The following is a 23,449-nucleotide window of genomic DNA, read 5'->3' on the forward strand; positions in this document are numbered from 1 at the left end:
TTCAGCTTTAGGTCTTTTTGCAAAACGACATGGATAGACTATAAAAGAATCTAAGGGGGCCCTTGGGGCATAGTGTACAATGTGTACTGCTATGTGTATTTCAGGTTACCGTGAGGCTCCCACCTCGACGACGGGGATGATTCAAGCATGTGAATCTATGAAAGATCAAATACTGGAGAACATACACTTTAACTATGCGATCTCAAAAGATTGCGTGTATTGTGTGTTCAATGTCTTCTTCTGATTGCAGTGTTACTTTGTACACCCTATCAGGCTTGGAGAGAAGCATGTCAGCTGTTTCTACTTGTATGAAGTCATCAGTTGCTTTCACCTCTAGAAGATTCCGGCGAACTATTGTGACCTCTGCCACACTGTCTAGCAATGCTAGAGCCCAGTTCTTGTTCTTCAAGAGGACCCTCTTCCTGTGTGGCATGTCGAACTGAGACTGCTGCCACCTTTCTCTTTTTAAATTGTTGTTTTTGTTAGACTGGTTTCTCTTCCTTTTTTAACAGAAACCTCCGAAGAGCGTTGTGATTGCTGTCGCGGTTTCACATACTCTGTTCTTCGCTCTGATCGCCCACCTCTCTCATTTCTCTTTTCCGATGAGTCCTGAAAGGAACGAGATTGGCGTGTATCAGTATATTGGTATCTATCAGGCGTTTTGATATTGTCTCTATTTCTGAGATTATACCTATTCTGTGGGGTCTCCGTACGTGGAGATTCTCCTCTTTCTTTTTTAGGCGTTTGTTGTTTTTTATCCCAGCGTTTCTTATTACCCTCAGGTTGTTGTTTGGAGTTATCTTTATTTGTTTTACCCTGAAATTGAGGTTTTTGTGGTCTGACCCCTAAGCTATCTCGACCGATACTTGAATATGTTTCCGCTATTATTTTAGGCAGCTCTCGATCTTGATCTTGTTGCCGGACGTCACGGAGCCGCATGCGCACTGCAAGTGCAACTGCTTCCCCTTTAAGGTTACTTCAAATGATTGAGGACACTGTGGCAAAGTTGCCCATCAGTTGCATCCCCAAATCTAGGGCCGGGGCAGCCCCGTATTCATCTTGAATTTGTTTGAGCACTTACGGTAGGTTGGCAAGTGTCGGTGTACCATGTGCAGTTGTATAGAGCGCGGCAAATACCGTGCCCCATGTATTACAGTTTTCTACTGTAGGGACCATACCAAAGGGCAAGCACATTGTTAATATTCTATGTTTATCCTGAGGTCTAGTATGGGGAAATACTGCTTCCAGTGTATTTATTTTTTGTGCTAGCCAAAACGGAGTTTCCTCTCGTTTGGCTGGTACTTTACCCATAATCGAATGTACAGTCGCCGGATTTATACCTGGTGTTACTGCATGTGGATGTGCTGGAGAAGCACGTGTTGGGTTTGTATTTAAAGTTTGCATCACAAATTGTACTAACCGTCTATATATTGCTATTACCTCAATGTATAAGCGACGAACCTCAGCTACTGCTAAATTCCCAACCACAGGATGTGGTGTATAAGTGGCCAATAAAGGCCAGGTAGGACCATCATTACTTAGTGGACCTAACCTAACTGGTAATATTGTATGGGGTAGGGCGCCATCAAGCCAATTATTATGTTCTTGATAAGATAGAGGTATCTCTAAATATGCATACGCTCTGTATTGTCCAGGCGCGTTCGCGACCGTATATGTGTGAAATGTATTTGTGTTCCCATCGACTGCTGGAAATGTGACCCAAGAGTAATAAAGTTCTGTTCTATAAGATGCGTGGGCGTCCACCACAAATGTGACCGGAGCTCCCTGGGCCGGTAGGCCATTTACTAGTAAGTGTGCTGTGAGAGGTTGTCTCATGTTAACAGCTATTTGTAAGTTTTGGTGATTCGCCATGATGGTAGAACTATGGGTTCAGAGAAGGCACGCCAAAATGGGGTTTTCCTTTTAAAGTTCAAGCTTGAAAAACCGCCAGTTGTAATAGGATTACCTATACAGCTGTGGTGGAAACCCTCAGTACCATGGACGTCTCCGCATACGATACTGAGGTGTCATTACATATAATGAGACAGAGATACTCCGGAGGACCCGAAAATTAGAGCCTGACCAAACGTTGGCAGCGCCATGTCGCGTAGGCTCTCATTATTCTAATGAGACTACTGGATTTTGAGCAGCAGATCGTCCACAGTGTGGGGGACTGAGTCTGACCCACGGTGGATGACCCTTGTCGCTCCAAATGCAGACTTTGCTCTGGCAAACTAGCAGGGCCTCATCTCTCCCTAGAGGTAGAGACGATTGGGCAGCCGAGCGCATGACATATCGATACTTCTCAGGGAAGTCATGGTCACTCAGGTCACAACCGGTTTCTCTCATACACAGTTCACTCTCATATATAAATGACAATAAAAGCAGTATAAGTTTTAAAGATTGGTTTAATAAAACGACTGCATTTTGGATAGCAAAGCGTGAGCTACAATAACCAGAACTACACAACACAACAATATTAAAATGGTGACAATGAGAGTAAAGCATAAGAATAATGCTATCATAGTGCCGCTAGTATAGAGGGGATATTCCCTATCTAAATCATATTTTGAGCACAGCATGTTAAGCTCTAAGCCTGCCTTTCAGGTTCCCCCGGGAGGACATCAACCCTCATACCTGAGTAAAGGCCTGTAATCTGCGTCAGCATCTGCAACGGAGCTTTCAGCCTCAAGTTGTGGTTCCCTAGTTGGAATCTCCCTCTTGACGTGTAAAAGGACTAGAAAGTGTTTTTATAATTAACACTGCAGAAGTTCTAAGAAAATGTCCCTACGTAAGGATGAGTATTTTCTATGAATGTTGGAGACAAACTTCTACCACGTTTACCGGCAATGTACCAGACTGTAGCCTTGACTGAAGCACAGAGTGATCAAGAATGAGTTGTTTGAGAACACAGTGCTGAACTAAGCAAAACAGTTTGATAGAAGAAATTAAAACAAGACCGTAAAACTTGTTGTTGTAAAAATACCAATGCGAAGCTGAATAAAATATATCTAGGTCAAGGTGCACAGTGGCCTAGTGTATTAGACTAACGTGAATGGAGCTATAAGTAAAATGGCTACACAACAGAACTACCTAATAACTGGCATAAGGAAAATATAGAATCATTCACCTTGCAGCAAGCCCTACACTACCTCATCATTCAGTGCTGCACTGTTACTGTAGAGAACACTCTGAAGCCCTCTGGCCAACTCTGCGCCAATGATAGAGAGTAACCATTTTGATGTGTCATTGTCCACAAAGTGGTTTTGATGTGAATACCAATATATCCTTGAAATGCTTCTCAAAACTGTGGGACATAAGGACAGAGGTGAACATTATGACCCCGGTGCGCGGTGTAATAGTGGAGGTATTAGCACCAACAGGCTGGTGGTACATACCTCCACTATTATGACATTGGCAACTTGGCCAAAGCCAAACCGCCAAGTTAACCCACCGACCGCCATGGCGGTAATAACCGCCGGGTTGAAGACTACAGTATCTGGCCCAGCGGCCCTCATCAGGCCGCCCATGGCATTTTGACCCCGCTCACTGCCATGGTTTTCGTGGTGTCTGTACCGCCACGGAAACCATGGCGGTAGACACTCTCAGTGCCCGGGAATTCCTTCCCTGGCACTGGTAGGGGTCTTTCACACCACCTTCCCCCGAGTCCTCTCCCACTCTACCCCTCTCCATACACAGATGCATATACACATTCACCCACGCATGCCTACATTCATACACACTCACAGAAACACTCATGAACATACATCCAGGCACACACGCAATCACACGACACAACATGCACGTACACACACACACGCATTACACACGCATGCACGCATTCAGAGTCACACACACCCCCACACACAACACCCCCCACAACCCCTCTGCTGTTGCAGAACCCGACTTACCTGCTTGCAGGGGGCCCTTTGGCAGGAGACAGGATGCGGCGCTGCTGCCAACAGCAGCGTCCGCCAGCAAAACACTGCCAGGCCGTATCATGGAATATGATAATGTAGGCGGTGTTTTGCTGGCATTAGCGCCACCTTACCGTCGTCCACCGCCATGACCATAGCCGGAATTCCGCCAGCCTTCTGGCAGTATTCTGGCTACGGTCATAATTCCATGGATGGTCGGTAGCCATGGCTATGGTATGTTGACGGCCGTCGCCGTGGCGGTAGGCGACATTTGCCGCCAATGTCATAATGAGGCCCAGAGCGTTCTATTCCTTATAGATCACTCTATGACACTGACACTCATACCTGCATCCACAAATATGGAGTAACCCTTCAAAGGTCCGAAGGGTACATGGTTCATAAAATCTAATACAAAACGTGCTCCCTTTCAACAAAGTTTTAACATGGAATTTCTCACAATTCATATTTTGAGACACCCTTCCAAATTCATGAATCATAATTTGGAGGGTGGGGTTTCCAATCATGAATTGTGATTTGGGGACTGTAATATTGAGATTCATGCCAGAATGAAATTAAGTTTGTGAAAGGTTTTTAATAAATGAGATTAGATTTTTGAACTACACATAGCTGGGCAAGTGTAGTACATTTTTAAACTAAACATAGCTGTGCAAGTGTAGTACATATCACTTCTGAAAATCCTCACAGAACTTTAAGTACAATAGGAAATAACTCCTAATCTCAAGGTGCTTCTTGGAGCGCAGCACTTTTAGGTAATAAGACTCATAGCTGCAGCCACATGTCCGCTGCAAATCCAGCGTAAGCACACGTCTTGCCCAAATTGCCACTCCCAACTTTCCTACAATCTCACTTTTATCTCTAAGCTTGTCTCTGACATTGCATTTGACAAGGCACTTTCCAATGACCTAATAGTTTTATTGCTACCCTGGAATGCTTAACACCTGCATAAATCCTTCAGAGACCAGATCGGAGAACAATTCCAACTGTACTCTATCGGACTCACTCAAGACATCCTCCATCAACTAAACTATATAGCCAGTAATGCATACACAAGCCTACAATGGATCCTAGACAATTTGACACAACGCCACACTACAACACCACACTGAGTGTAGTTATAAACTATGGAACATGAAATTTGATTGGGCTGAGTAATGTTCCCAGCTGCCTTGGGTACAATTGCAAATGAGCTTTGCATTTTCTGTAGCTTCTTAGACAGTTTAGGGGCTTTTGTCTCTGACTCTGTCTCAGCCTTCCATGGCTCTTCCAATGATTGTGCATAAGGCCTTCGTGGCATGACAGGCACACTCGCACTTAGTGCTCTGGCAAGACGGACCCCACTAGGTCTTGGAGAAACTAGGGCACCTGTAGTGTTGATGTGCATCTTGTAAAAATCTTGTTCACTAGTGAGGGGAACGGCAAGCAAATTAATCGTGTTCCCACAATACAGAAAAGGTACATGATGATCAGACTTCCAGAGCACCTGTAGATTTTTTACTCTGGAAGGCCACTACTACTAAAGGTTTATCCTAATGGTCGCTGCTAAAGAAAATGTTTGCTTGCTCCTCCAAAACATTCTGACATGTCAACACTCAAAGAAGCTCAAGAAGCATGGCATGGCTCACAAGGAATCCACACAGAAGTGCCCTGGATGACAAGATGACATAAGGAGCGAAGCAGTAAACATAAGAGATGATATATTCTCTTCTTTACCACGCAGCTCTGCTTCCACCAGACCAGTAGCTCTTAATCCTTTTACATTAATCAGATAACCCCAGCGTGCTATAAAAAATATATATCTGTAGAGAAGATAACAGAAAAAATGTAAAGACAAAATGGGGACAGAAGACCAGGGACATTGATCTACGTAGGTGAACAGATAGCTAAAGGAGTCAAGGTAGGCAAACCGGGGGGATAATGGCACAGAAGTGACTGCACATGGATCGATATCTCTTGTTCCTTTTTACAGTTAAGGTACACCCCTTCATGTGCTTCTTAAAGTGGAAGTATGACTCTTGAAAAAATAGAGAAGAGGGATAGGATATAAGATTGTTAAAAACAAGTGTTCATAAGTGAATATTATTACTGCGCATTCATGTATGATTATTGTACACTGTGTCAAAAAAGAGGATTGTAGGCATGTAATCATAAGTAGGACTTAACGCACAGAATCAAAAATGAGAAGAAATAGCTAGGTTCGCAGGTAAACTCAAATTTGAAAAATATAAGCATGGAATGATAAGTGGGAGCTTGAACACTTTGGCCAGCAATAGTTGGAGGAAGCACATGTACTGACTGCTAGGGAGTAGGAGCCAAGAATGGAATGGGGAACTAAAAGTAGCCCTGGCAAAAATGCTTCAACAAGCCATGCTCCTTTCGTCTGATCACACAATCTCTCTACTTCATCCATCCATTGGCTCTCTCTTTCCTTCTGTCACCTCTTCTTTCTCTCTGATCGCTTTCTGTATACCTTCCCCCTCATTCCCTCTCTTTAACTCTCTCTTGAAACCTCCTTGTGCCTGCTAAAGTTAATCTTGGGGAGCAGGGGAAAGTGACAGGGGCACCAGTAGCGGCCATGTCCTTTCAAAGCCAACTACCAAGAGCTTTAGCCCGTTATGAAATGCCAAATGGAATAGAAAGGCTCTCTGACCCTAGTATGAGTATGCACATAAAGGCGGAGAACATGAATATAAACTTCACCTGTAGTCGCTCCTCCAGGTAGTCTCTAACCTTTCTTAAGTGAAATTCATACTCCTCACAGTGTTGGTTCACCATCTCGGCTGCCTGTAAGAAGAGGACAATAAGAATTTGAATCCCACCATTAATCCATTCTCTGTAACATCACCTTTACATTTCCTGTTCCTCTTTTGGTAAACTAATGCACAGCAACTGTGATCTCCCTTACAGGGTACTGTGTCTACTGAGGGGGTATGAGAGAAGGACATACTGGAAATAAGTAACAACTGTAACACAAGTCCATGGATATGTTCATTATATGTTTAACAATAGAACATCTCAGCACACATGCGTGATCCTACATCACTTATATAGAGAAATAATTCTCTCAAAATTAAAAACAATCAGTAGGTAAAGCCACTATTTGTGATATTTTAATATTATGAACTCCCCACCCAAACCCTTCCTCCCCTCCGGCGATAGTCACTCTGCATTTATGGTCCAGACTTCAATAAGAAATGACTAGTCAGTGAGTCGAAGTCTGTTTTGACAGAATTACTCCCATTAGCACACATAAGAAACAAGTAACACCAAATATATCATAATGATTGGAACATGATTTTTTGATTTGCCAATTACTAAAATACAACTTTATTCACTCTTGGCCATTATTTATGGTTTGGTGAACATCCATTCAATTGAGATAATTGTGTCACAAAAAGCTATTCAATGGTTTTTATTTTCTGTATATTTTGGTAGCCTGTAAATTATTATGAACCAAGTTTTAACTAAAAAAACAAGTCTAATTGGCCAAAACAGCTATTTTTAGGATTGGCTTGGCAACACAACTACTGACTTATTGTTACTAGTTCTTAAAAATGTACATAGAGTGGGGGTCTGTTTCCTTTGGAGTGCTTGCATTGGAATGCACAAGGGACTATTTTACATCGAGAAATACAGAGAAAATATACTATCACACAAAGTCTCATAAATACACCAGGAACAGAAACTAAACTATATACAGTAAATCAAATAACCTACGTACAGTCTTTGGGGATTTTTTTTTAATCCAGCGGGATTGTGTTAATCAGGACTCAACATACGAGCCAGAAATATATGCCAATGCTTGTTCCCCTAGTATATATTTGGTTCTCGAACAGAGGGAGAAATGCAGATGCATGTCACCAATTATGAACTGATCTCCGGCTGATATTACACAATGCAAACTATTCAGCAACAGTTCTTGTACCCGTCATATTGTCAAAAATCTCTGGAGAGGGCAAGTGGTAGCAAGGGAGGAACACCAAAGCCCTGAGGGAATTAGAGGACATTCGAGAAAGATTGAAATTTATTTATTTCCAAGAAGAAAAAAAACAAATTGGCACACAGAGTTCAAGAACAAAGATGCGTACATAGCTGGCGCTAGCTGCATGCAGTGGCAAGATGGGTGGCAATGACTGAGACAGAAGTGCTTGTTCCTCTGCCACCCCCCTTTGTTGCCCTAGACCCATTCACCCAATGATAGAAATTCCAACTCTTCTGTGGCAGTCTCTAATCCTGAAACAACTACCTATGGAGGATGAAATGATAGTGAGTGAAAAAGCCATGGTGAAAAAAAATGAAAAATAAAACATGCCTCCAATGTAGATGTTAATATGTCCTCCAATGTAGATGTTAATATGTTGAATGAAGAGAACAGCTCCCCCGTGACAATACGTTTACAGTGAAAAAAAACAAGTGGTCCATGTTCAGGTTCTTCACTCCATAAACTGGAGAAAAATATAGGTCGATTGTCAGTACTGTGCTCCTTTCTGGAACTGTGGTACTCCTTGGTTCCTTGGTTGTCTTAAAGCAACAGTAATGTTTTGTCCTCACTTGTCATGTAGGGCTCTCTGAGCAGCCTTGTTTTCCGTTCTCTAACTGTCTTGTTTCCTTCAGCTGCCCTTGAAAGCCCCATATCGGCAAATATTTTCTCCTGACTGCCTGATACGAGCTACATTGTCATTGCCTAGCAACAGTAAAAGCCACTTAGACCTTCTCTGCACTCATCTGCAAATCTTCAAATTACCTCAAAGAAGGTGCCGGTCACAAGCCTGTGTCTAATCTTGAAAGGAATTTGCCAGAATGCAGCCTGGATCCACTGCCCTCTAACAGCCTTGTTTCTTCTGCATTCTCTCCAGGTTCAATTTGGTGCATTATTCTACCTGCCTGCCGCTAGCATTGCATAATGACAGGAAAATCTGCTTGCTACGGCATTACAATGGAGTGCGAATCTTCCTATTTCCAGGATATCGGTTGCTTCTATACCTTCCTTTCCACCTGAAAGGGCATTCTGCCTGCGCAATCTGTCATATGGTAATTGTTTAAAAGCATCTACCTGTCTGATGGAGCATGGCCACACCAGTGAGGCATCTCGAAGAATCATTCTTGACAGTTGTCCATTATGTGCCTGCAAACTCAAGAACTCCTACTCCACAGTTTACTGGGCAGGCACTCAATACAACAATGTGCACTGGAACAAAATTAAATTGTGTAGCACACTTCAAACAAGCTAATTCAAGTGCCACTTATTTGTATTTCAACAGAGAAAATACTTCTGAATCTACAGTGTGGGACACTCATAAAATGTTCTTTGTGCCTGCTTATGCCTCAGTCATTAATGACTTACTTATAGTTCATAATGTTAATCCGCTGTTTCTCAGTGAAACACGGCTAGCCTGTCTTCTATTACACTGCTTGAAGAAATCTTATTGAAAACGTATGTTATGTTCTAAAGGGTGGTCACGCCTGATTGGCTGGACTTTGGGTCTTTTATAATGGAGCTGCTAAACTGTTAAAGTGAATGCATTTTTCCATTGATTTCAACAGTAAAATGTAATCTATTGCTTTCTATTTACCGTGGGTCTCCCACTTCGACGACAGGGAATGATTCAAGCATGTGAATTTATGAAAGATACCCCAATACTGGAGAACATATATTTATGTGTTACAAGTATCTTTTTGACAATTCAATCTGTATTTATCTATATTCATATTTTGCTAATTCTATCTGTATTTAACCATATTTGTGCTTAGTGTAAAAATGAATCTGCAAAAGGAAAATAAGTTACCTACCTGTAACTGTAGTTCTCTAGCATTGGAATCTTTTATAGATTCACATGCTTGAATAATTCCCTGTCGTTGAGATGGGAGTCCCCAGTACCTTTGAAAAAGTAATGCCAATATAGGCATAAACTTAGAGGCTTTAGTCCCAAAGTTTAGTAGTCTATCAGAGTCGTTATTTAAAAAATGACTAAACTTAAGAGTGCACTAACCAGGCAACACCACCCTGTAGAACCCTCCCAACAGAAGCTCCTGACCCTCCAATTTTCGAAGCACTAGAGCTTACAGATGATACAGAACTGAGAGAGGCAAAGGTGAGCTTCCCTCAGGAGGTGGGTGAGTCGCATGCTAATCTATGAAAGATTCCAAAACTGGAGAACTACAGTAATAGGTAGGTAAATTATTTTCTTACTCCAGTATTGGAACTTTCATAGACTTGTAGTGAATCTTATCTTGTTTTAAAGGGAAACAAGAGCTAGCTTAGCCTTTGGCTTGCAGACTTGTGCCCCGTCACCTAGTGACTTTTACCGTACTTAGTTTGCTCTGTTTTAACACATTTATTTAATTATATATTTTAAGATGGCTGCCTTGTTTCTAGTTAGACCTGTGTTATAGTTTTACATTGTCAGTGCCGCGCGGAAAGGCGTCAATATCAGTGACAAAGATTAACAAACGGTAGGTGTTCACATTAGGTACTTTCCCTCTTCACGCCTTTGAAGGAATTGTTTACATAAATTGCCGTCACAAGCATATCTTGTTATCTATTGTTTGGGAACAGACCTATGTCAGGGGTCCAAGCAGATCTGTATAAATGCACCTCACTTAGACAGATGTCAGAGGGTTTCTGACCAGAAGTCATCGCTGTTATCAGTGCTGCACGTCGCCTTGACGCTGACCCAGTCTTCGTGTCCCTATAGAGTCTGAGCTAGAGACATCATTCCAAGGTAACGAGGATTGGGGGGCTCTTCTCATGGACATGGCATTGGCAGATTAGGTTTAACACACCTAGTTCTCTTTTAGGTTAGAGAATAGGTACATGACATTAGGGTATTAGGACATATTTTATATCTCATGTCACTGCAAGATGGTGAAGGTCTTTGTGTTAATGACTCTTGTCTTTACCGTTCTGTTTCTTGCATTATTCATTATCCTACTCATTGCAGCCCATGCAACTTATCGTAGATTGCAGTTTTGTTAAATAAAACCTATTGAAACCTTTCTGCATCTTCTTCATTGCCTGTGTTTGCTTGAGACATGTTGTTCATGTGAGAAAGGGGTAATCTCCTTTTAACCACGTCACTCCCTGAGCTGCCATACTCTTGAGTCCATGCGTAAAGGCAACCCCAAATCACCTTCTCCTGTTTGGGTTTTTTGGTGAGGTGCTGCTTGTGAGCCGGGAGGGTTGGGACGACAGTTGCTACTTGTTGTAGGATTGGCATAGTCACCTACAAACATAAGTATTGTGATCCTTAAACCAGCAGTCTTGCCTACAGCAAGAGTCAAACTACAACAGATTCACATGCTTGAATCACAGTAGCAAGCAGTAATTCGAGCATATTGTTATAATATATATATATATATATATATACCTACATACATATATGGAAAATGTCATTTACCCAGTGTACATCTGTTCGTGGCATGAGATGCTGCAGATTCACATGCTGTGCATTATCCTGCCATCTAGTGTTGGGCTCGGAGTGTTAAAAGTTGTTTTTCTTCAAAGAAGTCTTTTCGAGTCACAAGACCGAGTGACTCCTCCCTTTCGGCTCCATTGCGCATGGGCCTTGACTCCATCTTAGATTGTTTTCCCCGCAGAGGGTGAGGTAGGAGTTGTGAGTATACTAGAGGTGCCCATGCAATGAAGTAGTTATGTATGTACTTAATGTGTATCAAAAGAATATTTATTTACATATTTACAATTTTCATTCAACTAAGAATGGCTACAGGCTACTGGGGAGGTGGGAGGGCGCATGTGAATCTGCAGTGTCTCATGCCACGAACAGATGTACACTGGGTAAGTGACATTTTCCGTTCGGTGGCATGTGCAGCTGCAGATACACATGCTGTGCATAGACTAACAAGCAGTAATCTCCCCAAAAAGCGGTGGTTTAGCCTGTAGGAGTTGAAGTTGTCTGAAATAATGTCAATGTAATACATTAGTGCTCTTTTTATGTCTAATGTATGTAATGCTCTTTCGGCTACTGAGTCTGGTTGCGAAAAGAAGACTGGGAGTTCCACAGTTTGGTTTAGGTGGAATGGTGATATGACTTTTGGTAAGAATTTCGGATTTGTACGGAGAACCACTTTATGTTTATGTATTTGTATATAGGGTTCTTGAATAGTAAATGCTTGTATCTCACTTACTCTTCTAAGTGATGTGATAGCTATTAGAAAGGCTACTTTCCAAGTCAGATATTGCATTTCACAAGAATGCATGGGTTCGAATGGTGGGCCCATGAGTTGTGTTAATACAATATTAAGGTTCCACAAAGGTACTGGTGGTGTCCTTGGGGGTATGATTCTTTTTAGTCCCTCCATAAATGCTTTTATGACTGGGATTCTAAAAAGCGATGTTGTATGTGTAATCTGCAGATAGGCGGATATTGCAGTGAGATGTATTTTAATGGAAGAGAATGCTAGATTAGACTTTTGTAAGTGTAATAAGTAGCTTACAATGTCCTTTGTGGAGGCATGAAGTGGTTGGATCTGGTTAGTTTGGCAGCAGCAAACAAATATTTTCCATTTGTTTGCGTAACAATGCCTTGTTGTTGGTTTTCTTGTTTGTTTAATGACCTCCAAACACTCTTGTGTAAGATTTAAATGTCCGATATTCTAAGACTTCAGGAGCCAGATTGCTAGATTGAGCGATGCTGGATCCGGGTGTCTGATCTGTTGTTTGTGTTGTGTTAACAGATCTGGTATGTTTGGTAGTTTGATGTGGGGTACTACCGATAAGCCCAACAGTGTTGTGTACCACGGTTGGCGAGCCCAGGTTGGTGCTATGAGTATTAGTTTGAGTTTGTTTTGACTTAGTTTGTTGACCAGATAAGGAATGAGTAGGAGAGGGCTACCTTTAAATCTGATTAAAGTGTAGATTTCCTTTGGGAGCGGATGGATATGTGGAGTTTGGGGTCTCTGAGCTCACAATTTAAAAATACATCTTTTAGTAAAGTTGATTTTAAGATTATGGTGGTCATTCCGACCGAGGCGGGCGGCGGTTGCCGCCCGCCCGTCGGAAGCCGCCTGAATACCGCCCCGCGGTCAATAGACCGCAAGGGGTATTCTGACTTTCCCGCTGGGCCGGCGGGCGATCTGATTCAGATCGCCCGCCGGCCCAGCGGGAAAGCGCCTTCCACAAGGAAGCCGGCTCGGAATCGAGCCGGCGGAGTGGAAGGCGTGCGACGGGTGCAGCAGCACCCGTCGCGCTTTTCAGTGTCTGCATCGCAGACACTGAAAAGCATAGTTGGGCCCTGTTAGGGGGCCCCTGCCGTGCCCATGCCATGGGCATGGGCACGGCAGGGGCCCCCAGGGGCCCCGCGACCCCCCCTACCGCCATCCTGTTCATGGCGGCTTTCCCACCATGTACAGGATGGCGGTAGGGGGGGTCAGAATCCCCTCGGCGGCGCAGCGAGCTGCGCCGCCTTGGAGGATTCTAAGGGGCAGTGGAAAACCGGCGGGAGACCGCCGGTTTTCCCGTTCTGACCGCGGCCAAAGCGCCGCGGTCAGAATGACCAAGGGAGCACCGCCGGACTGTCGGCGGTGCTCCCGCCACCGTTGGCCCTGGCGGTAGAGAACCGCCAGGGTCAGAATGAGGGCCTATGTGTTTGAAAATGCCACTTTTAGAAAGTGGGCATTTTATTGCTTATACCATTTCTGTGACTCTGCCTGTTTGTGGATTCCCTGTATGGGTCAGTTTGACAGTTGGGCTGGTTGCACCTCACACTGAACAGTGACACAAAGGGAGCTGGGGTGTAGCCTGCATATCCTGATGAGCCATCTGTGCTAGGAGGGGCGAGGGTGGGGGGGGGGAGTAGTCACTTACACCTGAAAGGGCTGTGCCTGCCCTCACACAATGCAGTCTCCAACCCCCTGGTGAGTGTCTGGGGCCTGGCCTGGGCAAGGCAGGATTTCACATTCCAAAGAGACTTTACTTTGAAGTAGGCCTACTTCAAAGGAGAAATTGGGTATAAAAAGGGCACCCAAAACCACAGACTTTAGAAACACTTCTGGAACCAAGAGGAACATCTGCCTGGAGAAGAGCTGAATAGCTGAGGAAGAAGAGCTGAATAGCTGAGGAAGAAGAGCTGCCCTGCCTGTGACTGTGCTTTGTGGAGCTATCCTGCAGTTGCTGCTTCTGCCAGAGCAAGAGGGCAAAGACTGGACTTTGTGTGCCTTCCATCTTGAGAAGAAATCTCCAAGGGCTTGATCTAGAGCTTGCCTCCTGCTGTTTGAAGTCTCAGGGACAGCAAAGACTTCTCTCTGCCAGCACCTGGAGTCTCTGGAGAGACTCCTACTCTGCCCTGTGGTGCCATCCAGGTCCTGGGACTCTGAAAGGAGAAGTTGGCAGCCTAAAGACAAGAAAATCCACGCACAGAGCGCCGTGCGGGGAAAAGATTGACGCAAATCCGATCTGCGGCTAAATAAATTACACGCCGGCGGCTCTTCAGCTGAGAAACGACGCTCGCAGGAAAAACGACGCGCAGCATCGCTGACGGAGGCTGGGAGATCACAACCTGCGCTGCGGGATTTTCGGATCATCGTGCGGCTGGATTTTTGACTCAGGTACCGCCGTGCGGAGTTATTTTTTACGCATACCCGCCCGTGCAGGGTTATTTTTGACGCGCACCAAGTACATTTTCACTCTAGCAGCGCTAGTGTGTTTTTAAAACTACTTAAAGACTCTTTTTGATTTTTAATTGATAACTTGACTTGTGTATGTTGGATTTCTGTTGTTTTGATTTTGTTTTGTTTAGATAAATATTTCCTATTTTTCTAAACCTGTGTTGTGTGGTTTTGTAATGTTTTCATTAAGTTACTGTGTGTGTTGGTACAAATACTTTACACCTAGCACTCTGAAGTTAAGCCTACTGCTCTGCCAAGCTACCAAGGGGGTAAGCAGGGGTTAGCTGAGGGTGATTCTCTTTTCTCCTAACTAGAGTGAGGGTCCTTGCTTGAACAGGGGGTAACCTGACTGTCAACCAAAGACCCCATTTCTAACAGGCTCTGAACGCATTGCTACATTGTGGAACGTAGCTGCCCTGGATAGTACCTGCGTATATGCAGTTCTGTCTTCTGGAGGTGACAGCTTTGTTGGATAACAATCTGGACTGTTATCCGATACTGGTGCATCATGTAAGCCCCATGCATCAGCATCATCCTGTGTCAACCCTATATGTGTGGGTGACTGCATTGGAGGTGTTCCCACTAGTGACAGTTGTGGTGAGTGCGGTGGGGACGGTTGTGGTGAAAACCTTGGTGGTGGTGATTTGTTTCTAACCACCTTTGCCTTAGGCTGCATTTCTGTTTCCAGAAATGCAAGTTTCCTTTTAGATTTGATTGGAGGTAGAGTTTGTATTTTTCCAGTCTCTTTTTGGATATGTAACCTCCCTTGTGTATGGTCCGGTTCTTCCATACTTAATTCCTGTTCTAATCTATGTCTTTCCTTCATTTGGCTGGAAAGTCCTTGCTCTTCTGTGTAAGGGCTTCTTTCCGGCTCCGAAGCCGCTTTTTGTGGTACAGAGGTTTCAGATATAGTCTTTTTCGGTTCTGACGATATTTTTCTCACTTTGGGTGAGTCGAACTCTCGGTGTCGAGAGCGTTTGGTGCCGGAATCTCGACCGGAGTCGAAGTCTTCGGCAAATCCCTGGCCTTTTTTGGTGCCGATGTTTGGTCACCTTCTTTTCGATAGGTTAAGCCATGGCCTGCTGGCTGTGGCGTCCCCTTGGCCTTAAATATCTTTGTGTGAGTTTTGGACGGGGCAGGTTTACTCACTGTTCGCTGCACTGTCGAGGTTCGCTCACTTTCGGATTCGTCCGAGTCCGATCCCTGGATGGAAATGCTTTCCTCTTCTCCGACATCGAGGTTTCTCTCTCGGTGTCAACGCCACTTGCAGTCTTCTTGCTCGTCGATCTCTTAGGGTATTTTTCAGTCGAAACGCTAGACAAGCCTCGCAAGTATCCTCCCTGTGTTCAGGTGATAAACACAGATTACAGACCAGGTGCTGTCCTGTATAGGGATACTTCGAATGCCACTTAGGACAGAAGCAGAAGGGGGACTGGTCCATTAGTCTTCGGCGACGGGTGTGGTCGGGCCGACCAGGCCTCGGTGAAGAACGGAAGCCCCGAAGGGCCACCGGCGCGCTCTTGATGTCGGTGCCGATACAATAACACTAACCTGGTACCGAACAATAACAATACCGTCAAATTTTCGATAATTTAGCTAACTTTCCCGATTCGAAAAACTGAGCGAAGAGGAACACGTCCGAACCCGATGGCGGAAAGAAAACAATCTAAGATGGAGTCGACGCCCATGGGCAATGGAGCCGAAAGGGAGGAGTCACTCGGTCTCGTGACTCGAAAAGACTTCTAAGAAGAAAAACAACTTTTTCTTTAGTGAGATCATCTGTTTGAGTCAATTCTTATATATATATATATATATATATATATATATATATATATATATATATATATATGAAATTCAATACTGAGGTGAGTATCTAGGGTACAAAATATAGTTACAGAAATGAACACATTATTACATGAAAGCAGTACAAATAAGAAGACACAGAAAACTGTAAACAATGTGCGTGAGTGATGAAAAGGATGACAGGAAGGAGAAGGGGTAGCTCACCTTCACTGAAAAGGATGTCTGAGGACTGCTTGGCCCACTCAATGTCACACTTCGGGGTTCAGTTGAGACAGTAATGCAGTGCAAAAGTGTGGGTACTCTTCCAGGTGGCTGCTCTGCAAGTGCCCAGAAGGGGTACTCCCACAAACAGAGCTGTGGACATTGATACCGATCTTGTGGAGTGGGCATGTACCAAAGTCTGTAGTGGTTTCCTGTTGCTTGATGGCAATACTTTACGGCTGCAGCTATCCATCTGGCTACGCTTTGTTTAGAAGGAGATTGACCTTCCAGTGGAGCGCTATAAGCTACAAAGACTTGTGGAAGCAGTTTGTTCTGTCTATGTAGAATTTGATGCATTGCTTGATCTCCAAAGAATAAAGGGCCCTCTCAGCCAGTGTGGAGGGTTTTGCAAAAGAACGTTTCAAGATAATAGGTTTATTAAGGTGGAAGTCTGAAGGAACCTTAGGAAAAAACTTTGGGTTTATACGAGGAATCGCTCTGCCTTTTCTAAACTGTAGAAAGGGTTCCTGGATAGTCAGAGCTCGGAACTCACTGAAACGTGTGGCTGAAGTTAAAGCCACTAAAAGAGCCACCATCCATGTGAGATGCTTTAGTTCTGTTTCATGAATAGGCTCAAAAGGATGTTTCATGAGCTGAGAGAATACTGTGTTTAGCTGCCACACTGGAGGCAGGGGTCTGAATGGAGGGAAAGTCCTAAACAGACCTTTGAGAATCTACATAATTAGTCTGGGCAACCATAAAGAATGAGATGTGGGCGATCGTCTTAACCAGGATATAGCAGCCTGATTCACTCTTATGGAGGCATGAGCCAACCCTGAGCGTGATAGATGTAAATGGTATGGTAAAATCTGTTCGGGAGATGAAGTCAAGGGGTGTAAGCGTTCCTTCTGGCACCATGAACAAAATATTTTCCATTTGTGGGAGTAGTCTTGAAAAGACTGTCCGCCCTAGCTTTGGAAAGTATTACTCTACATTCAGGTGCTGATGTTCAGATGGGTGAATTCATTGTGTTCGGGAACCAGGCCGATAAGTAGAAGGAATAGGGATCCGGGTGCAGGACCTGGCCGATTCTCATTGTCAGTAGATGAGAAGACATGGTCAGCTGGATGTGCGGTTTCTCTAACAGTAGGAGAAGCTCTGTAAAACAATGTTGGCAAGGCCAACTTGGGGCTATCAAAATTATCTTGCTAGGCTCCCTATTCATTTTTGTCCGTAACCTCAGAATCAGGGGAATGACAGGATAAGAGTAGGCAAAGATTCCGTACCATGCCAGAGGATAAGAGTAGGCAAAGATTCGGTACCATGCCATCAAAAAGGCATTCCCCCAAGATACCAGATCGGGATGCCAGCTTGCAAAGAACTGGCATTTGGTGTTGTGCAGATCTGCAAATAGGTCTAGTTTGGGTTTTCCCTACTGCGAGAATATCCAATTGGTTGTGTCCTGGCTGAGCTTCCATTAATGGCATGAGGATCTTAGTCCGCTTAGGGTACCCTCTATTTCATTTTGCTTCCCTGGGACATGTTCTGCTCTTAGCTGAGCCCCGTTTGAGATTAACTATTCCCAGATTTGTTGCGACTCTTGAGAAAGTAGAAGTGATCTCATACCTCCCTGTTTGTTGATAGAACGCATTCTCTTCCAGGGGTATCCTCATCAAAGTCATAAACATTGAATATTCCCGCCCTCGTGCGGGGACCCCGGAGCATATATAAAAAACACACATATTATACATGTGTAAAAAAACAGTCACGCAGGCTATCATGTTAAAAAACAGGCTAAGATGCTTTATTTCTATGAAGTTTTTTTTATTTTTTTATTTATTTTGAATATTATAAAACTACCATAGAGCATAAATATCTACCCAAGCTCCTAAAACTAGGCTTAGGGAAGTAAGCAGCAGCAAACTCTAGAGAAAAAATAGAAAAAACTGCATTAAAAACAATGAAGCATTCTTAGCCAATAGGCTGCATGCAGGTTAACACAGGAGAACCATAAAAACTTTGGCACCGTGCCTTTAAGACCCTGAGCACCTCCAGTATCCCACCATGCCTCAGGGGTGAAGGAAAGGTGACAGTTGGTTCACAGTTAGGTCAGTTCTTTTTACTGTGACAATTTGTATAACTGATTCAAAATACAGTCTGTCCTGCACTTCTAGGAGACGTGCGTCCGGGGTGGAGGGTGGGTTGTTTATGACTTTGATGAGGATACCCCTGGAAGAGAACTAGGATTTACAGGTAAGTAACTTATCCTTCTCTTCCAGGGGATCCTCATCAATAGTCATAAACATTGAATAGATTAGCAAGCCCATAGGACTGAAGTGCTACCACCGGTAACTGCACCGTGTCCTCCCAGCGACCTGTCCTTTGGCTCCAGTTGGTCTCCAATGCCTCTTGAAGGGGTCTCATGTGGAGTCTGGCATTTGGGACAATAAAAATGCATGATGCCATGGAGCCCAGCAGCGATGTCACCTGACGTGCCGTAGGTGCGTTGGCTCTCAACAGGTCCTGACACTTCCTGCCTATTGAGGATAGTCGTTCCTCCGAAGGATACACTTTTTGGAGTTCTGTGTTTATGATAGCTCCCAGGTAGTGAAGATTCTGTGTTGGAATCAAGGTTGACTTTTGGTAATTGACCTGAAGACCTAGAGCTTCGCAAACTCCGAGTACAATGTCCCGATGGCTTCTCGCCTGCTCCGGAGAAGAAGCCTTCAGTAGCCAGTCGTCTAGGTATGGAAATATGTATATCCTTTGTTTTCGAAGATGCGCCGCCACCACTGCCATACATTTCGAGAAAACTCTTGGGGCAGATTTCAGGCCAAAGGGTAGAACTCTGAACTGGTAATGCTGTAACGCTACTCGGAAGCGCAGGAATTTTCGATGTTTGGGAGCTATTGGGATGTGAAAGTACGCATCCTGCAGGTCGATGGAGCACATCCAGTCTCCCTGATGTAGTTGAGGGAAAATCTGGTGAAGCGCTAGCATCCTGAACTTCTGTTTCCTTATGTATTTGTTCAGCAGCCGTAGGTCCAGAATTGGCCTGAAAACGCCCTCTCGACCCTTCTTCGCCACCAGAAAGTAACAGGAGTAGACCCCCTGTCCTATGCGTGCAGGTGGAACCTTTTCTATGGCATTCTTTTTTAGGAGGGCGAGAGCGTCCTTGCGTAGCAAGCTGAGATGAGATGGATTGTCTTTGGTTGGTGGCAAGCGTGGTGGAGGCTGTTTGAAAAGAAGAGAATAGCCATGTTCGACAATATTGAGCACCCATTTGTCTCTTGTGATAGAGTGCCACTCGTGAAGATAAGCTGTAATACTTCCCCCCCACCGGAGTGGTGTACAGTGTCGAGGGAAGCGAGATTTCATTGCTTGGTGGGTGCTTTCGGAGTGGACTGTTGAGGTCTACTTGACCCTCGCTCCCTTGTGTTTCTCCGTTGAAAAAGAGGGCGTCCCTGTCGTTGCTGTGACCTTTGAGACCAATGAGGGGTTTGAACCCTCTGCTGGAAAGGGCGCCTGTCATACGGCCTGTACCTCCGCCTGAAATCTTTCTTTCTTTCCAGGCCCACTGCCCTCATGGTATCCACCTCGGTCTTCATGCGGGCCATTTCTTCGTCCGCATGGGCACCGAATAGAGAGTTCCCGGCGAATGGGAGATTCAGGATGCGTTGTTGTGCTTCCTGTTTCAAACCAGTGAGTCTCAGCCAGGAAGATCTCCTTGCACAGATTCCATGTGCGTACCCATGAGCAGCTAAATCCGCCCCATCTGCCGCCGCGCTGATAACCTGGTTGGATACCAGGCATCCTTCTTGCAGTATCTCCTGGAAATCTTGTCTGTCCTCTCTGGGCAATTTTTCTGTGAATCTACTGAGAGAGTCCCACAGAGAACGATCATACCTGCCCAGGAGCGACGAAGCACTGGAGACTTTCATTGCCGAAGCCGCCGTCCTGCATATCTTTCTCCCCAGAGAGTCTAGATGCCTGCTCTCTTTATCCGGGGGTACCGTGGATGAAGATGCCACCGAGTGGGTCTTTCGGGCGGCAGCTATTATAACCGAGTCCGGTGGCGGATCCTTCCTGAGGAACAAAGGGTCCTGTTCGGGAGCCTTGTATTTTTTGAGAATCCTAGCCGGGGCAGATTTAAGCGAGGCTGGGGCCAGAAAAGTGTCCATGGTTGGCTGCAACAAACCAGGCACTAGAGGCAGCAGCTTTTTTTATGCTGATCTCTGTTGTAGAGTCTCAAAGATGACTGATGAGGAGGTAGATGGCTCTGGAACCTCTATGTTGAGTTTCTGCGCTCCTCTTAGCAGCACCTCGTTAAACGTGGTAATGTCATCCACCGGTGAGACTCTAGCAGGTGGTGAATCTGTTAGGGTGGGTGAGTAACGACCCACAGATGAACCTGATGAAGACCAAGAGGGTGATCTTCTTCTTGAACGAGACCTGGATCTTCGTTGAGAACGAGACCTGCTGCGAGACGCTGTAGCAGAGCGCCTAGGCCTCGCGGCCGGTTGGCGAGGAGCAGAACGAGCCCGTCCTGCCCTGGCTGTCGGTGATGGCGTTCTTGACAGGGAGGCAGTAGGTGAATACATTCGCGAATATTGCGAATCTGGGGAGGCCGCTGGTCTGTTAAGGCTCTCCAGCCATCTCGGAGATAGATTGATGGGCGAGACATGCCCAGATGATGCCGCTCTTGACCGAGAAGAGTCGCTCGGTATGGAGACCACTGGAGATGGCGCGGCCTTGTCTGGCGTGGGGCGATGTTCTGCTCCCTGTGGGACAGGTAAAACCTGTGTCGACGTAAATGGCTGTGTCGACGTCGAAGGGTGCCCAGCCGGTTGCTCTTGCCTCGACGTTGAGTGCCTCGATGTTGAGTGCCTCGACGCAGAGTGCCTTGACGTCGAACGGCGATCCTTGGACCTCGACCTGCTCGCCGTCGTGTGCCTCGACGTGGAGCGGTGGGAGGTCGACGGCGGATGTCTCTCATGCCGTCGTGGTGATTTCGACGTCGTGTGTCCTGACGTCGGGGGCACACAGCCTTTGGCGGCGACCTGGCACGCCGGCGATGGCTCAATGTCGATCGGCGGGCTGCCGTCGACGGAGACCTGCCCCTGCGATGATGTTCCCTCGACGCCGTTTCCTTCGACGTCGGGTGTGTCGCCGTTGACGGCGATCTGTGCCGGTGAGACGGTGGTAGCGACGACGTCGACGGTGAACAAACAGGTACTTTCCTACCTGCTGACGTCGACCGAGCCATTCTCTCCTGAGAATGGCCTGCTGGTTGTCTGGGAAGTGAGGAGGACGATGTTCTTTGCCTCTCCTGAAGCCCATGTAGCTGGACCTTCTCTCTGTCTTTCAGAGTCCTCTTAGACATATTCTTGCAGTACTTACAAGTGTCAGGGCAGTGACTCTGAGGCAGGCACACTATACACAGAGAGTGGGGATCTGACTGGGCCTTCTTCTTCCCACAAGCAGGGCATTTGACAAAAAGTGAAGGCATTTTTCTGTCAGGAAAAAACTGCCTAGCTCAGACAAAGATGTTATTTGTCGAATGAAAAGTGAAAAAACGCTTTTTTTAAAGAATGTTTCTGAGAAAAACTCAGAAAAACTGAGAGCTCAATACTCCAGGATCCTCTCAGAAGAAGCCGGAAAAAAGAACTGACCTAACTGTGAACCAACTGTCACCTTTCCTTCACCCCTGAGGCATGGTGGGATACTGGAGGTGCTCAGGGTCAATGGCAATAACAGACTATATTACACAAGTTAGCTATAGTAAATATTTTTATATTGCAGAGCTGTTAAAAAAAACAGTAAGGGGAATACTTGACAATACTGTTTGGTAGTCACTAGTAGAAAAAAAAAAGAGCAAACTAGTTAATTAAGAATAATGTAGACGTTTAGGGAAAACATGCTTTCCTAAAAATGCACTGTGTCTGTAGAAGGGATAGTGCTGAGGTTGCTCTCTGTAAGGTACAGACAATTTTGGTTACCAATTGTAATCAGACTACTCAGGCTTGTTCACCTTTCATGAACATTAGTTTTAATAAAAGGGACAACAGTAAAGTTTTGCATAGTGGTTCTGGACTGTAATTATGCTCCTAAAACCCATATTTCACAAACATAGTGAAATAGTTTGCATATTTCAAAAGAAACTGTAAAATATTGTCCATTTTAGGTCCCCCAGTCTACCCACATTATTGAAATCCCCTCATACTTCAGTAAGGAATGAGAAAGGAGCGGTGCATTCTCTTACCCACCTTTTGCGCCGCAGTCTGATTACACAGGAGAAGAGGGTCAGGGAAAACACTGTGGTAGCAATAAGCTGTCCCAGAGTACACTCTTACATTGCCCTCCCCTAGACAGAAGTGTAAGTATAACTTACATCGCTGTGATGCACTGCTTATGATCTCACATCCTACCTCTAAATTTATGGCAGTGCAAGTTATACTTCTGTCAGTTACGTATAACTGGCACATTTCCCCAGTTTATCTTACTACCTTCCTCATGTTTAACTCTACTGCAACCTGTATTGTTTTCAGTAAATGTTTGTTTCCATTTTAAGATATGATATGGCATAGAAATAGATGGAGGTTGCCTTTAGATAGACTTTTTTTTATACCTAGAGAGATATTTATATCTATATTAAAGTGTTCTGGAACTCCTATGTGAGCCAATTCAGTTTGGAATTGGATACCTAAGTAACAAAATAGTTGAACCCTCATCAAAGATATTCAGTTACTGCAGGTCATTTGTACTTTCAGGTTTTTAGAACCAAATACGTAACTTGGGATATTTTAGAGATGGTGGCAAAGTCCTGTACATCTCTGTGAACATTTCCTGTCCAGAAACCACATAGTAAATGAAATTAAAGCAGCATT

The 23,449-nt window shown here is 44.8% G+C and overlaps 1 protein-coding gene across 2 annotated transcripts in view; it reads right to left on the reverse strand.

Moving 5' to 3' along the window:
* The window catches only part of SCLY (selenocysteine lyase), a 201,795-nt gene that overhangs the window by 97,761 nt on the left and 80,585 nt on the right, over window positions 1-23,449 (reverse strand). For both annotated transcript variants that reach the window (XM_069213881.1, XM_069213883.1), the window contains exon 10: window positions 6,636-6,719. In XM_069213881.1, the coding sequence (XP_069069982.1) occupies window positions 6,636-6,719 (84 nt within the window). The remainder of the gene's footprint in view (window positions 1-6,635; window positions 6,720-23,449) is intronic.

This window comes from Pleurodeles waltl, chromosome 11 (genome assembly GCF_031143425.1).
Source record: "Pleurodeles waltl isolate 20211129_DDA chromosome 11, aPleWal1.hap1.20221129, whole genome shotgun sequence".
In the NCBI taxonomy this organism is placed as follows: Eukaryota; Metazoa; Chordata; class Amphibia; order Caudata; family Salamandridae; genus Pleurodeles; species Pleurodeles waltl.